This window comes from Triplophysa rosa, linkage group LG25 (genome assembly GCF_024868665.1).
Source record: "Triplophysa rosa linkage group LG25, Trosa_1v2, whole genome shotgun sequence".
NCBI lineage: Eukaryota > Metazoa > Chordata > Actinopteri > Cypriniformes > Nemacheilidae > Triplophysa > Triplophysa rosa.
The window spans coordinates 14,108,036-14,123,357 of NC_079914.1; the positions used below are offsets into that span (position 1 = coordinate 14,108,036).

The window sequence follows — 15,322 nt, forward strand, 5'->3', positions numbered from 1 at the left end:
TAGCCTAGGGTACTATGTGTATGAAACACCTCTATGTTTCAGGATTACAGGATTACATTGACAAGTTACAAACTATGATCACAACCTGAAGGACAATATCAACACCTGTACACATCCTCCATCATACAGGATTTACAACAAGATTGCAACAAGGCCTTCCTGGACCAGCAACAACAATATTAAGACCTTTCCCTGCATACTGTAACTCACTGGCATATTCAAGCACACACTACCACACCTCAACCTTTTAATTCAGTTCTATCAGATTCTTCCATAATTCAACACAAACATGCCAGATTCACAAAACTGTTCTTAAGAGAAAATATAAGAACTTTCTTCAGATAAATTACAGAAAGTTTTTAAAAATATTCTTAAATGCAATTCTAAAATATTTCCATCTTCATTTTTTCAAAGACTAAACGGGCAGGGCAGTCTTTGTCAATGATTATACTACAAGAGTAATTTGTCCATTTGTTAAACTTTATTTGTGTAACAAGCACCTCTCGACTCACGTTATTATGTAAGCGTGTAATGTGTTACAGTAAACGACATTAACAAGTATTATAAGTATTATTTAGCATATATATTATGACATCTTTTTTTTAAAAACATTTTGCGATGTATGTAAAAGCACTGTGGATTACCAATATTTAGCCTTCATTATTAGATAAAGGCAGTTACTGATCAACATTATATCAATATAAAATAATTCACAATTGGCAAGGAAACACCACCAAATGTAAAAAAACCTCTAATCTTTTAAGATTTAAGACAGCCACGAGGGTATATCAACTCATTATATTTACAACAATAAAATCGTTCTCATTGACATATTTTCAGTTTCTGTTGTCAGTTCATGACGCGACATCATCTAACAACTTAGAATAAAAAGCGGTGATTTCGACTATTTGTTCTTTCACACAGCCTCATGGTAACCATGTGCATATTTACCGACGAACTTTGTTCATATTTATATATCCAAACAGTCGATAACAGTAAGCGGGTTTCCATCACTCTGGTTTTATTCGTATTTTGAAGTTTCGCATCAGACACGAGTGATGGAAACGCCAAATTTCGAATTAAAAACCCTTAATTCGCAAAAAGGTTTTTAAGCTCGCTTGAGGTGGTTTTTCATTTTTGCGAAAAAGGGTTAATGCGAATAATAGGAGATGGAAACGCATTTGCCGAATAAATTCCTCCAAAAAGTCACGTAACTGCACTATGAGACGGCCGGTGTAACCTGACTAACCAGAGTAATGATCTTGTTACACAGCATCAGAAATGTTGTGATGGTCATTCTTAAACGCCTGAGCAAAGTCGTCAAGTATTTCTGTAATTGCCTCTTAGAACTGTCACGACTGTGTTTCCCGAACAGCAGGCATCCACAAAAGCACCGCATTTATTGAGTTTTCTAATCGTCTGTTTGCGCAAGTATTATTATATATGAAAACTATTATATTCAGTGGCTTCTCTTACTTTTCTTACTGATATTTAGTGCCAGTTTATTAGGAAGTGACTAGTTGACTAGTTGGATGGAAACGGTGCTTATTCGCAAATGGTTTATGCGATATTACAATTTTGCGCATAAGCTAAATTGGCAACTTTGGATGGAAACCCGGCTAGTGACAGGTTGTTGGAAACGCTGTTTTGTACTCATTTTATTCACGAGTTACCTGTCGTATGGTGCTGTTTCTTCCTGCCGGGAAAGGGAGACCTTGCGCTCGCGGGGCAGCACTGGCGATATTTTCCCACTGAATGAAAGCTAAGGTTTATCCAAGAAGTCGCTAGATTTGTCGCTATGCGCTTCTTCTAAACAAAAGCCGCTGGAGGGCTCGTAAAAGTGATTAAATCAAAAGACACACTTCCTAATTTAGAAACACTGTTTTGTGTGTGCACCTCCATGTGCGCGGGAGAGAGAAGTGCGTGGGAGAGAGAAGCGCACAGCAGAATGAATATGGCGTAAACGCTGTTATGTGAAACTGTTTTCTCTTGCCTGCGCCCCAAGCGCGCATGGGCCCCTGGGCCTGTGCCCATAATGCCCATTGGATAATCCGGCCCTGATTAGAAGTTACATCGGGGCTAACAGGTAGTCACTAGGACATATATAACTAAAACTATTAAAAGTGTTTGTAAGGAAGCAGAACTGTTCTAAACTTTCTCATCTTTTTTAATTCCCTGAAGTTATTTCAGCTTGAAATGTCAAGTATACAGACTCATATGTTTGTAAATAAAGCAATATTTATTCCATTCTTTACCTGCACACATCAGTTTACTCACCATATACAGTAACATTGAATCTCTTGTATGAAGTTCTTGTGTTTCTGATGATCAGTAGTTTATAAAGTCCAGAGTCTGTGATGATGATGTTTGTGATGGTGAGAGATCCAGTCTGATTGTCCAGTTGTGGTCTATCATATGTATATATGATCTGTGCATATATTTCAGCGATACGAGTCCCCTGAGATTCAAACTGCCACAGTATCAGATCATCTGTCTGTATGTCAGTGAGATGAGTGTGTAGTGTGACAGAATCTCCCTCCATCACGGACACTGACTTCACTTCATCTGCACCAACACCTGAAACAACATAATTATAAATAATACAGTGAATAAAAACTTGTTTCACTCCGTTCCTAACAATCTTAACCATTTTTGATTGAAGTTTAATTCATTGAAAACATGCAAAATTCCTCGTTTTGCACGTGTTAAAAAAAGTACGCATACCCTTCATGAACAATAAACACAGAAAAGCAGTTTTGCGAATCATATTCCACACTCCACATTGCGAGCGAGTTCAAGGNGCTGCTGATGTCGGTGTGTGTGTAGAGTCTGATCTGAGATCAGTGGGGTTAGATCGGTACACTAGAGCTGCTGATGTCTGTCTGTGTGTGTGTGTGTGTGTGTGTGTGTGTGCGTAGAGTAGGGCTGCACGATAACAGAAAAAATGTTAATCACGATTATTTTGCTCAAAAAATTAATCTCGATTAATAATAACGATTATTCTTTTAGTTAAGAACTTTTTTATTGCATTTTACAGCTATAAAACATTAGGCTATAAACAGAGATGTCAGAACATAATATTGAGGCTTCTAACAGAGATTTTTTAACGCTGGTAAAAATACAACTGTTCCTCTTTTACATGTCAAATGGAAATTACAAAATAAAATAAAACTGGAATGTGAATAACAAACAATTCTTGTTTTTACTCTCCTATGATATGCCTACCAGTGCGCATTTATGCATATGTTACAGATTTTTGGCTAAAAACACAAGCCTGTCAACTTGATCGGGCTTTAGGGAAGACCGCAAGTAACCACATTTCCGCCTGTACTAAAAGCCCTATCTGAAGGAGAGCTTGTGGCTGGTTTGCACAAGTATTTCTTTGCCACTTTTGAAAGCCTTGGGTAGATCTTCTCATGTTCGTTCCACCATTTTAGTGGGTCCCCTTCACTATCCAGGTTGCATGACTGTAAGTAAGACTGCAGCTCACAGGTTACACTGGGGTCCTGGTTGTTAGGTGGCAAGGCTTGTTCAGTGGTTTTAAAGTAGCTTCCTAATGTCATCTTTTTCTTTGGAGCGCATCCAGCTTCAGCATCCTCCTCCTCCTCAGTGTTTCCTTGGGGTGGTTCTCGGGGTGGCACCTAGACACATAAAAAGACAATTATAACAAATTTTGAGGAGTCTCAAATCACTATATAAATCACAGTGCAGCTCTTTTTATTACCATCATTGCCACAATCTGCATCTCAGCTTTCAGTCTGGTTTGTATTGATGTTTGGTTGTCTTCAGCAACGTAGCTCATCTTAAAACGTGGATCCACAGTCGATGCCATGTCCAACAGAGCCTGGATATGTGGGTTGCTGTATTTTTCATTTAGGTACTCCAGGATTTTAGACTTTATTGCTCTTGACAGGTCAGTATCATCATCCTTAACTTTCAAGATTGATGAGTTGAAAAGATGAAGAACTGGCTTTACAAACGACACGCTCACATACTTCTCGCCCAATAGTGCGTCTGTAAAATCAACTAGAGGGTGCAGGGATTTGTTGATCGCCTCTAGCACATCCATGTCCTGCCATGTTGGGATAAGATGTCGAGACTTCTTGTCAGAAGACAGGACATGTGCAGTGGCCTTCTGCTGCTCGATGACTCTCTCTATCATGGCCTGACGTGATCCCCACCTTGTTGGACACTCTGTTTTCAGTGAGTGCTCAGGGAGCTTCAGCTCCTTTTGTGCTGCTGAAAACTCCCTCTTACGCTTCCAGCTGTAGGAGAAAGTGCTCACCAACTTTTTGCAGAGGCCCACAGCCCGGTCCATTCTTGAATCCTTCATGGCATTCTCTACAAAAAACATTATCAGAAAAACATGATCAAGCCAATGTATAAAAAGACTTTGTTTATTTTGAAACTTTTTGTGAAAAATTGAAATAAATCTGTGGTATTTTGATAATTATGTACACCTAAAACTATTATTATTAAGACTATTATAACTATTTTGTAAGCACTGACTTATTCTTAATTCCTCTGAGACTGGGTCCAAATATAATCACATGTAATAGCATTTGACCAGTCAAATGCTGCTTGTTTTTCTATAGCTTTTAAATCTCTGTAAATTTTGCAGAATAAATATGCTGATTATACTGTATGATGCTGGGTGTCACTGTAATATCACGAAAATTACTAAATGCATGTGTCTAATAGTTACACTATATCAGGAAAAATGTTAACAAAACTTACCGATAGCTAAATGCAGTCTATGACCAAAGCAGTGTAACCTCGTCCAGTTATTCACAGATGCGGCCCTAATCATATTTGCAGCGTTGTCCGTTGTAATGCACACAAGTCTTTCCTCCAGCAAACCCCATGCAGAGATCGCTTCTTTGAGGCCAGCTGCAATTAACTCTCCCGTATGGGCTTGTGGGAAAAACGAAGTTTGCAAAAGCTTGCTTTTCATTGCAAAATCACTGTCAATGAAATGAACAGTCAAACTCAAATACGGTTCAGCGGTTCTGCTCGACCATAAGTCGGTCGTGGAAGCAAAATATTCAATGCTGCGAATTTCTCTTTCTATTTCCAGTCGGCATTTCGTATACAGCGAGGGCAGCGCAACTTTTGTAAAATGGTTGCGTGAGGGAATGTTGTATCTTTTGTCAAGCATGGCAATCATATTTTTAAACCCGTCATTGCTCACGGTGGCTAATGGACACATATCCTTGGCTAAATGATACGTGATCGCCTCTGTTATTTCCTTGTGTCTTTGTGAGCATGGCGAATATGGTATTGCGTTGAACAATGTCCCCTTTATTGTTGTCTGTGTCGTGGATGGCTGGGTGTTTAGTGTGCTTGCATGTTGTGTCTTCAGCCTTTGAAATTCTTGATATTGTACTCTGTGGTGGCTTTTAAGGTGGTTAACGAGGTTTGTTGTGTTACCTTGGGACGTTTTGAAGGAACAGGAGCACAGTTTGCACAAGACTCGTACCTGATCAACATCACATTCGTCGAACCCGAAAAAGTTCCAAACAGCGGAGTATGACCCCTTTTGGGGAACTAACGAACGTCCTTCTGCACCTTTCTTTTGTTGCTCCGCCATTATGTTCATTCAAGCTGTCTAACGTAACTGTAAATCCCGCGAAGCCAGCTTCTACAAATATGAGAGAGCGCGCTCGCAAACTAAACGCTGTCACGTCAGTTGTGACGCAGTCTATCATCCGTTACTCCGCCAATGAGAATAACAAACAGTTTGCTGATTTTAGACTGTTTGATTTGTGCTTGGTCCCTTACACATTAATATCGCGACGATTTCAATTAATTAATCATGTGTCCCACTTATCGTTATCACGATCGAAATACGATCAATCGTGCAGCCTTAGCGTAGAGTCTGATCTGAGATCCGTGGGGTTAGATCGGTACACTAGCGCTGCTGATGTCGGTGTGTGCGTAGAGTCTGATCTGAGATCCGTGGGGTTCAGTGGGGTCACGTGGTAGTCAATGGGAGTTAAGATCTGTTTGGTTATAAGCATTCTTCCAAATATCTTTCTCTGTGTTCATCAGAACAAAGAAATGTATACAGGTTTGGAACAACTCAAAGGTGATTAAATGATGACAGAATTTTCATTTTTGGGTGAATTATCCCTTTAACTGCAGGTCCTGTGTGTAGTACTAGTAACCTCACAAATAAGGGTGTGTGTGCTCTCCAACGTGTGCTGCTGTTGGGTTAGGATAAAGAAGACACAACCCTCCTCCTGACTCAACCTAGCACTCCGGAAATAATTTCTGAATAGTCTGCAAAAATAATTTCTGGATTTCAGTAACATTGAGATACTTTTTCTAAATGTGTTTCAGGTGTGTTTGGTGTTGATGGAGATGAAGTGAAGTCAGTGATGGAGGGAGATTCTGTCACTCTTCATACTGATCTCACTCACATACAGACACAAGATCAGATACTGTGGATGTTTGGACCTCGAGACACTCGTATAGCTGAAATTCGTAATCAGAAACCCAACACATATGATGAAACTGCAAGGTATGGAAGCAAACTGAAGCTGAACAATGAGACTGGATCTCTCACCATCACCAACATCAGCATCAGGAACTCGGGACTTTATAAAGTAGAGATCATCAACAGCAAAGAAACGTCAGGAAGGAAATTCAACGTTACTGTCTATGGTGAGTAAATAAAATGTTAGTCTCGTCGTCTGTTAGTGGTCATTGATTTAATTTTAACGAGAAATAAAACAGAATAGACATGTTCTTCTCACTCATATAGGGGTTTCAAAACACAGCACAGTGTCCGTCTGCACACAGTAGTAAACAGGAGGTCAGGGTTTTGCTGCTTAAGATCAGTTGAGATGCTTTATGTACCATTAGCAAAAATAATTAGCCTTTTGAAAGTATATCCTGACAACATGAGTGAGTTCTTAATTAGCGATTTTCACTGAGATGCTAAACGTTTGCCTGTTCCCGTCACAAACCAATATCAACATCTCAACATCACTGATGTCTGTCAGACGTGTTCAGGTACTGTATGTGAATATTTATACTGTTTTTTTCAGGCATGCAAGTCATGTTGTTTAGAAACTGTCACACAAGCAAAAGTGATGTTGTACCAAATATCAGCAGAGATGTTTATTGTATTATTGTAAGTGTTTACTAAGAGATTCTGCTCATCTGACAAAATCTGTGGTAAAGCTTTTCATATTTAAAGATGGTTGTGCAAGTAGTTGGTTCTGTTGTTTGGACCGTTTGAAAACTGATATTGTGTTCAAATAAAATGTTTGTTTAGACAAATAAACTTATTTGTAGGTAACCAGCACAACATGTGTGGAAAAATGTTTATGAAAATAAAACATTTCCCAAATCTGCTTGTTCCATGATGTCTAGATGCGTCTGCCGACAACCGTTCACATGTCTGTGCCGTCACAGTAGCAGCAGCAGTGGTGGTGTTGGTGGTTTTCATCGGGATTGTTGTAGCAGTCAAACAATCAAGACAGAGATGTAAGTATTACAGCAAATACACCAAATCCTGCTCTGTAAACCTGCTTGTTTGTCAAGATTTGTTCTGAACCCTCCTGTTGGACACTGACCCCATTCAACTATACACAAAAGATGACCCACTGGAGTCATTTGAATTACTTTAATGATGGCTGTGTGTGCTTCTACTTGTTACTGGGGGTTACTTGAGGTTTTATTCTTTTGAACATCCTGAGCACCTTAAAACAGTCAAAATCCATGCAGATGCCAGTGTTTCTTTAGACAAAAATATATTATCAGTTATGATTGAAAGGGATTATTTTCACACGAGTCCATACTTTTTGGTCAACTCCTACATAGTCTACCTTTAACAAACCTTGAATAATTTATTCAGATGTGTTTGATTTGAGTCAACTAGCACAGGGGTCGGCAACCCGTGGCTCTCGAGCCGCATGTGGCTCTTCTGCCCCCCTGCTGTGGCTCTCTGCAGTCTTTATAAGGCCCTGTTTATAACTGGTATTAAGATGTGTTTTGGTCGGATCGCAAGTGGATGAAAGAGGCACACACACGTTTACACCTGCTGCTGTAATCTGTCTATTTTCTCTACTTTTGACCACTTCTGTCCTGATCTCTTTAGGAAATATCTGAAAAAGCATACACATCACCTGGCTGGGTAAATGTAGTAGCTGTTTCAGATATTTCATTCAATAGACAAAATAAGTGCATGCAATGTACATATGAGCGCGACCGGAGATGACAGAAAAAACACACAGAGAGCAGCGGTTTTATTTCTGCTTTGACAGATGTGAGACAGCGCCGAACACTGTATGTGTGTGTTCAGCTTAGTACATTTTTCGTCTTTAAACCAAACTTTTAGGTCTTTAGCCGGCATAGTTTAAATCCTGTCTGGCTAGCGCGCTTCTCTCTTCATCAAACGCCGCAAAAACAAAAGCCAAAACAAAAGTTCACAGAAAAAAGCGGATGTCTAACTAAAGCAGCACGTGCAACACCGCGACGCTACTCTCCTATTGCAACACTCCCAGTTCTTGCCAGGGACAAAAATGTATAAATTGTTAACATCTAAATACAATCAAATCTGCGCTATATTGTTACAGCCAAGCTTTTTTAATTTACAGTTTTATTACATCTATGTTTTTATTTTACAGCCCATGAAGAGGGGATATCCATCAATCACTTGAACAATGATATGGTGAGACGCCGTACTTATGTGTGTCAATAAGTTTAATGCCAAATGCAAAAGACTTGCCCAATAATAAATGCATTGGACAAAAAACGTTGAAAGCTGCATAATGATTCATGATAATCATTTTGTCAAATAGACTGTATATGGAACAACATGGTCAATTCATCATCAATGAAATAGGCCCTATAGTGATGTTTGTGTCTTTGAATGATGTTTTAGTAAGGGATAATCCAGGGTTTTAATGCACAACATGGAGGCCGTAGAATCACATGGCACCTAGCTTATAAAACGATAATTTATTATTATACAGAATTATTATACATTAGCACTTTATTAACATTAAAGCCCATTGCACATTGAGTCCGAAATTTCCGCACGTTAAAAAATAAATACGACCTCACGTTGTGTCAATCACATTTACACACTGCCTCCGATATTTTCGTCCGTCATAAAAAAATTCGGACTGGGTTTGATTTTCTGCGTTTTTCGCATCCATAGCAAGCATTTTGAGAGGCGTTTTGACAATTCAGAGACACCATACAAATGAGCGCCAAATACGAAAAAACGCAAAGACCTTTACACTCACATTACTCTTAGGTTTTTCACTGGTTCTGTGTTTTCTTACAGAGAGCCAATAGGGATGAAGTTTCTGTACCACTAGCAGCTGCCAATGGAGTCCAGCACCCTCCATGTATAGGATGAAGACATGTGTCTTTCAAGCAAACTTCAACAAGATGCTGACTGCTGACAGTTTACACTGGTTTTTACAAACGCTTATGTTTCACATCTGTCACCTGAAATGGCACTTAACACTTTGCCACTTTTTGATGTCTGTGTGTTTGTTGAACCACTCAAGGCCTAAGGTAAGGCCCTATGAAAAACTAAAGTATTTCAAAAGTGAATGGCTTGCATTACTTTTATAAGCCAGGGGTGGGGGTCTCTATATCAAAGAAGTATATTCTTACCTGTTATGTATTTGTAGTATAGATGTAGATAATGCTTATATTGTATTTGGCCTTTCTAGGTGCAGAAAAGTGTTTATTATGAGGCCGAGATGACCACCAAGTGGTTACTAAACACTGAGCCAGTATATTATGATTGGTCACAGGCAGGGAGGGGTGTAGCACTGAATCTCAGGGCTTGTGCGATGTGTGGGGGCCCCTCCATGCTATTTTTAAGTAAATTGTGATATTTATTTATAATACAGCACTGAATCTCATTTCTGTATGAATTGTGATATACTTAAATATGAATAAATCACCTCAGTATCCTTTTCATTAATTAACAGTTTAACTATATTTAATTTGATTTTATCAAAAGTAAGAAGGCCTAAATACATTAGCACATCTTTTTATTAATTGCATTATTATTTTAATCGAATGTTTATATATTATTAGCAATAAAAAGAATATGTCAGAAGAACTGCCTCAACTTCATACATATCCAAAGTTTACCTCAATACGCAGATAAAAACAAGAAGCGCGAGATGTTTGTCCCTTCATGCGCTCCGTAGTCTGGTGTAGATTGTTTTCAAGTGATAGTTTTAAACGTTAGCACCCTTCAGTCACCCTTTCCCCCCCACTTGCGACGCCCCTGGTCACCGGTGAAGCATACAGCAAGTTCCCCAGATCTCAGTGAAGTTTCAGTAGAGCATTTGTAAAATGTGCTGGACCAACAAGTTCAATCCACGGCAGAACTGTTTGGCAATCTTTGCACTTAAAGGACTTTTGTACTATGGTTTCACATTGTTACATTCAAAAATTTCAGCTGTACATTTGGCAATCTAGAAGTCCATTATTTATTTTTTCAATAAAGCATATTATTGTTCAAACCATGTCTATAGTTTTTATTTGTAAGAACATGAACAGGAGGGGACACACAAAATACATAAGTGCTCCACAGTGGCCTATTTCCCAAACAACATATACATTCATAAGCACTTAAACATAGCGCTTTACAGTAAAGTTACATTTGTTCACGTTTATATTAGTAAGTATATTGTTAATCTTGATAAATGCTAAACTTTAAAAATATCTAAACTACAGCTCTCACCCACAACAACTGACTCAACTCATCAGCCCCCCCACTCCAAATGGTAATTAAATCATCTTTAATTGACAAAACACTGAAATTATTGATACTTCTTGGGAAATTACACATGCATAAGGCTAAGATCATATCTAGAACACCCTCTTTTTTTTTGCATAGATTTAAAGCTGTTTTATGAGTCACTTGCCACAAACACTAAAAACAAGAAAGGTTCAAAAACAAAGAAATACTTGATATAGATTGTGCTACTTTGTATTATCTGGAAAATGTTATATTGTGTGAAACAATATTGATAGATTGTTTTTCTTTCGTTTATGTATATTGATCAGAGGTGTAAAATACTTGAGTAATTTTACTTGATTACTCTACTTAAGTATTATTTTGGGGGATTTGTACTTGAGTACAATTAAAAATGAATACTTGTACTTTCACTTAATTACATTTTTAACATTCAATGAAATTGGCCAGACATGTTCATTGGTCCTTTTGAAGTGACGTCATGTCACATCGCCACAATGCACAGCACCTTGCTTGACCTGGACCTGAGAGAAATAATCAGTGGAAGAAAATGGAGGAACATGATTCAGCTGCTAATACAGTTCAAAATGAACCGCAGGATCAAGAGCACGTGACCTTCTTGTAGTGGAATGAATAAGGATTCGTATAAGATGAAGTGTGTTCTTTGTCTCCCACTCACCATGGAAAATCTGCCTGTCTTGACAATCAGCTTCTGCTGAAGATAAACCACCTTGAGTAGCATGTTGCATATTAGAATAGTGAGTTAGATACTTTATTCATCCGAGTGGGAAGTTCACAATTTTCCAGCAGTATACACACATTAAAACAATACAATAAGAGCAAACATACAATTAAAACGTTTAAAAATATGTAAGTAACAATTCATTTAAAAGTCTGTGTAAGTACTCTCTATTTTAAAATGCATAGCAAACAATGTGTCTTCTTATAGTTCAATTCAGGACAGTGAGGGGTAACGACACTGACTAACTCCCCCCTATTGGAATTGAAGAGCCTTTATTGACAAGAGCCTATAATGGACAATCCATTACACCCGCCCGGCCCGCTGCATACATCGATTACACCCGCTGCTTAGTGTTATCTCCAGACAGAAGGGCAGCTTTAGTGACAGGTTGCGGTCATTACACTGCTCTACAGACAGACTGAGGAGATCCTTCCTAGGCATGTCTAAAACTGCAAGAGTTAAATACAATTAAATACAATCCGTTCTAAAGCAAGATAAAACATTGCATGTGGCTCATTCACTTCATATTGTGAAAGATTAAATGCTTGAACAAGAATCTCTATAGTTTTATAGTTACATTTACTTTTACTCAAGTACAATTTTAATGTGGTACATTTTTACTTTTACTCGAGTATGTTTCTGGCCAGATACTTGTACTTTTACTTGAGTCAAATTTTCACTCAGTAGGCCTACTTGTACTTCCACTTATGAAAGCAAAGGCCGTGGGCCGTTCCCTTAATGTGACGTAGCATGAAAATCGCGCTCTGGGTCCACCCCCTGCGCGCCAGAGCGAGTGTGGCGTAACGCCGCCTGACAAATTATTCAATAGGGGCTGGATAAACTGAAGGGTTGTTGCTGATGTTCCCCGCAGACTTCATGCTCACAGACAGAAAATCTGCCAAACCTGCGTGGAGTTGGAGTCTGTCTTACATTTTCGAGATATCAGGATGTCACTATTACCTCTATGCGTGATGCTCTTACAGATTATTGTACAAGGTAAGAAAACTTTGTGTGATTTACATACGATGCCGTTTATCTGAGTAGAGCTGCTCATTCTTAAAACCGCTGAGACTTCGACAGCGTTGTTTCTCATTTTAACAGCCGCCAAAGCAGAACAGTTAATCTGACATGGAAACATCATGATAGCCTGATATTTAGAACTACAATTGTTGTTATTTATTATGTTGTAAATTTTTTCACGCGGTGTTATTTTCCTGTTTCCCTGTTAACCGCACTAACACATGTCCTTAAATATAATGCCGTGTATTTAAGTTTAGCAAAATCGTCAACGTTGACGCTATTATTTCAAGCAAACTCATGTTTCAAGACACCGCTAATTTTTTTACACTTGGGGAGTGGACGGCTCCCAATGCGGGAGCGCGCACGGATTGCAATGTGCTGTACGCCGCATAGAGGCGTGTTTCTGTCAACTTTTGAGAGGGTCTGAGAAGCCTGCACACATGAAATATCACCTCTGTTATTGTCTTATGTGTTAAAAACTTAAGCTATTTTGATTTAGTGTGTAATGCAAATGTCAGATTTTGAAACAGAAAATGTGTCGTAGTGACAGTGAACAGTGTGCCCTTAGTGTAGACTATTAAAACACTATTAAAACCACTGTCACCAGAAATTAAACATGATTTTGCTTTAGTAACTGTATGCTCATTTTGGTAACTGTGGTAATACAAATCGATCCGCCAAAAGCCATGGCTACTTTTACTATTGAAACCATGGTAACGTTTAAAGTAAGGGTACTGTGTGCGAGTGCGTCCTGTGCTCGTCCCTTTTCCGTACGTTCGCGTTCACGCGCCGTCCGCATGACGCAATTTTCGTCTGTTTCAATAGCGCAGACGCGCAAGTAGGGAGCGATACGGTCGCGGCGCGCACACGGTGCCCTCACCGAGAGTGAGTCATTTGACTAGAGAGCTGTCCATGGCTTTCCAAGCTTTTGACTCACCACGTCACACGTACTGTTGGTAATGTGAATATAAGTGAGTAATAAGTGATTTGAAACGGTTCCGCGCGAAATGTAAATCGCCTCTTAAAGTATTTTACCTTAATGGTAACTTAAGGAAGTTCATCATCTTGCTGTATTATCAACACAAGGAAACACTGTTGTGACAAAATATAACAAAATAGAAGAAAAAATATACAAAAGCAACTAATAACAACTGTTCAATTGTACTAAAACACTAAAGGATAAGACTTAATTAAGGATAGAAATGCAATTGCTGGATGCAGGTATAGCAAAATGTAGTTATCTTAAGATTAAGGGTTGCACTCTGTTTTTCCAATAAACCCTTATTTCTCATTAAAAATAGTTAAAGAATAAACTGTTATACGGTACATTAAATTGCCATGTATGTGATATCTAATGAAACTTACTGTAGATAAACACAAGCTGACAGAATACAGTAATGTCAGGGTCTCTGGAAAGATGTTTGGTTAGTTCTTCAGGTTCCATGTGGTGGTCAGGTGAGCACTCTGATGATGGCAATGTCTTCCACTGCAGATGCAAATGTCTCATACAGTCTTCATGGACAAAGATGTTATAATTTGAATTTTTAAGGTTTAAATGATTTGTTTGAGAACGTGTGGAAGGCTGTTCAAAGAAAATATCTGACTAGTGTTTTGTTTGCTGTAATGGAAAACAGGTGAGTGTCTGTTGCGTTAGTGGAATCAAAGGATGTGATGTTCAGGTGGAATGTTTGGGCATTAAGAGCATTTACCTACAACTGTAAACTTTGTTAAAAGAGCAGACGAGAAACCAATTCAGCGCAAATGTGGACTAATTTCAGTCAGACTCGGACAACATATTTGATATTGTTGAATACACGTCATGCATTTAGAACATCATACACTTTTAATTTTAGGAGGAAAAAAAACGTTTACTTAATGATGTTGAACTTTTTTTGTTGTTTAATATTTTTAGTATGTAAAGTGATATTAGATAATAGACAATCGGTGAGAATATGCCGTAATTTCTCCCCTCACATTCCAGCGGATAAAGCTGAGCGCAAAGCTCATGTGATTGGCTCTCAGTATAAACACGTAATGAATTTTCAGCCAATCACCGTGAGGTGCGCGAATTCCAAGACTGCTGCGGACATCACGTGACAGACAGAATATAACCGAGCGCTGCGTGTAGCACAGACCACTTTAAACTGAAGCTTCATACGACACGTTAAACGCAATTCATCAGCGGTCCAGACAGAATCTGATTCATTACATCGGACAGAACGGCATTCCCAGGATATCGAGATGTCAGCACTGAGCGTGTTAATATTGTTATGCATACCTTTCTTCCTCTTGATTGAAGGTGTGTTTGGCTGGCAGGATAGAAAAACGAATGCCTTTCGTTGTAGTGTAGCTGTTACAATGTCGCCCTCTAGGGGTTGAGGCAGGAAATAACAACAAAGCGTATTACACGAAGTTCCCCAGTGAGCCTTAATTTTGACCATTCTGTCACTGCATAAATAATGCACACGCTTGTGTTTTCTCTTTTTTTTGACTTTTTATTGGTCAAGTTAAAAAATAACAGCACCATCAATAACTTGCAATAACAAAAAATAAGCACTGTTCTCATTACTGACCAGGTTTAAGGCTGACATGCTTTTGACAACCTTTTTTTTTAAAACTCATGAAGAACAAACACACATAATGCTCTTAAACAACAAAGACAAACAGATTTTCATGCATTTATTATTAATATGTTCACTGCTGGACGGATGTTGTCTGTTCTCTCCTCTTCAGCTCTCTGATGTATCTGAAGTGATCGACTAATACTGCAACAGTAGCCACACCCATCAGAGCAGAAATAACCAATCGAATGACAGCTT

At 38.7% G+C, this 15,322-nt stretch overlaps 3 protein-coding genes across 5 annotated transcripts in view; 1 reads left to right on the top strand and 2 right to left on the bottom strand.

Moving 5' to 3' along the window:
- Window positions 1–10,499, top strand: part of LOC130548498 (uncharacterized) — a 31,134-nt gene extending 20,635 nt beyond the window's left edge. For 2 of the 3 annotated variants that reach the window (XR_008962042.1, XR_008962043.1), the window contains exons 2-5: window positions 6,343–7,017; window positions 7,381–7,494; window positions 8,637–8,680; window positions 9,302–10,499. The gene's annotated coding sequence lies outside the window, so the exon portion shown is untranslated. The remainder of the gene's footprint in view (window positions 1–6,342; window positions 7,018–7,380; window positions 7,495–8,636; window positions 8,681–9,301) is intronic. The other variant, XR_008962044.1, reaches the window with a different exon arrangement.
- The window catches only part of LOC130548523 (uncharacterized), a 69,008-nt gene that overhangs the window by 39,458 nt on the left and 14,228 nt on the right, over window positions 1–15,322 (bottom strand). The gene's annotated exons all lie outside the window — the stretch shown is intronic.
- Window positions 2,806–6,332, bottom strand: LOC130548485 (E3 SUMO-protein ligase ZBED1-like). Its single transcript, XM_057325291.1, has 2 exons — window positions 4,738–6,332; window positions 2,806–4,341 (listed from the first exon to the last, which is right to left on the bottom strand). The coding sequence occupies exons 1-2, from the start codon at window positions 5,597–5,599 to the stop codon at window positions 3,701–3,703; spliced, it is 1,503 nt and encodes a 500-aa protein (XP_057181274.1). The 5' UTR covers window positions 5,600–6,332; the 3' UTR covers window positions 2,806–3,700.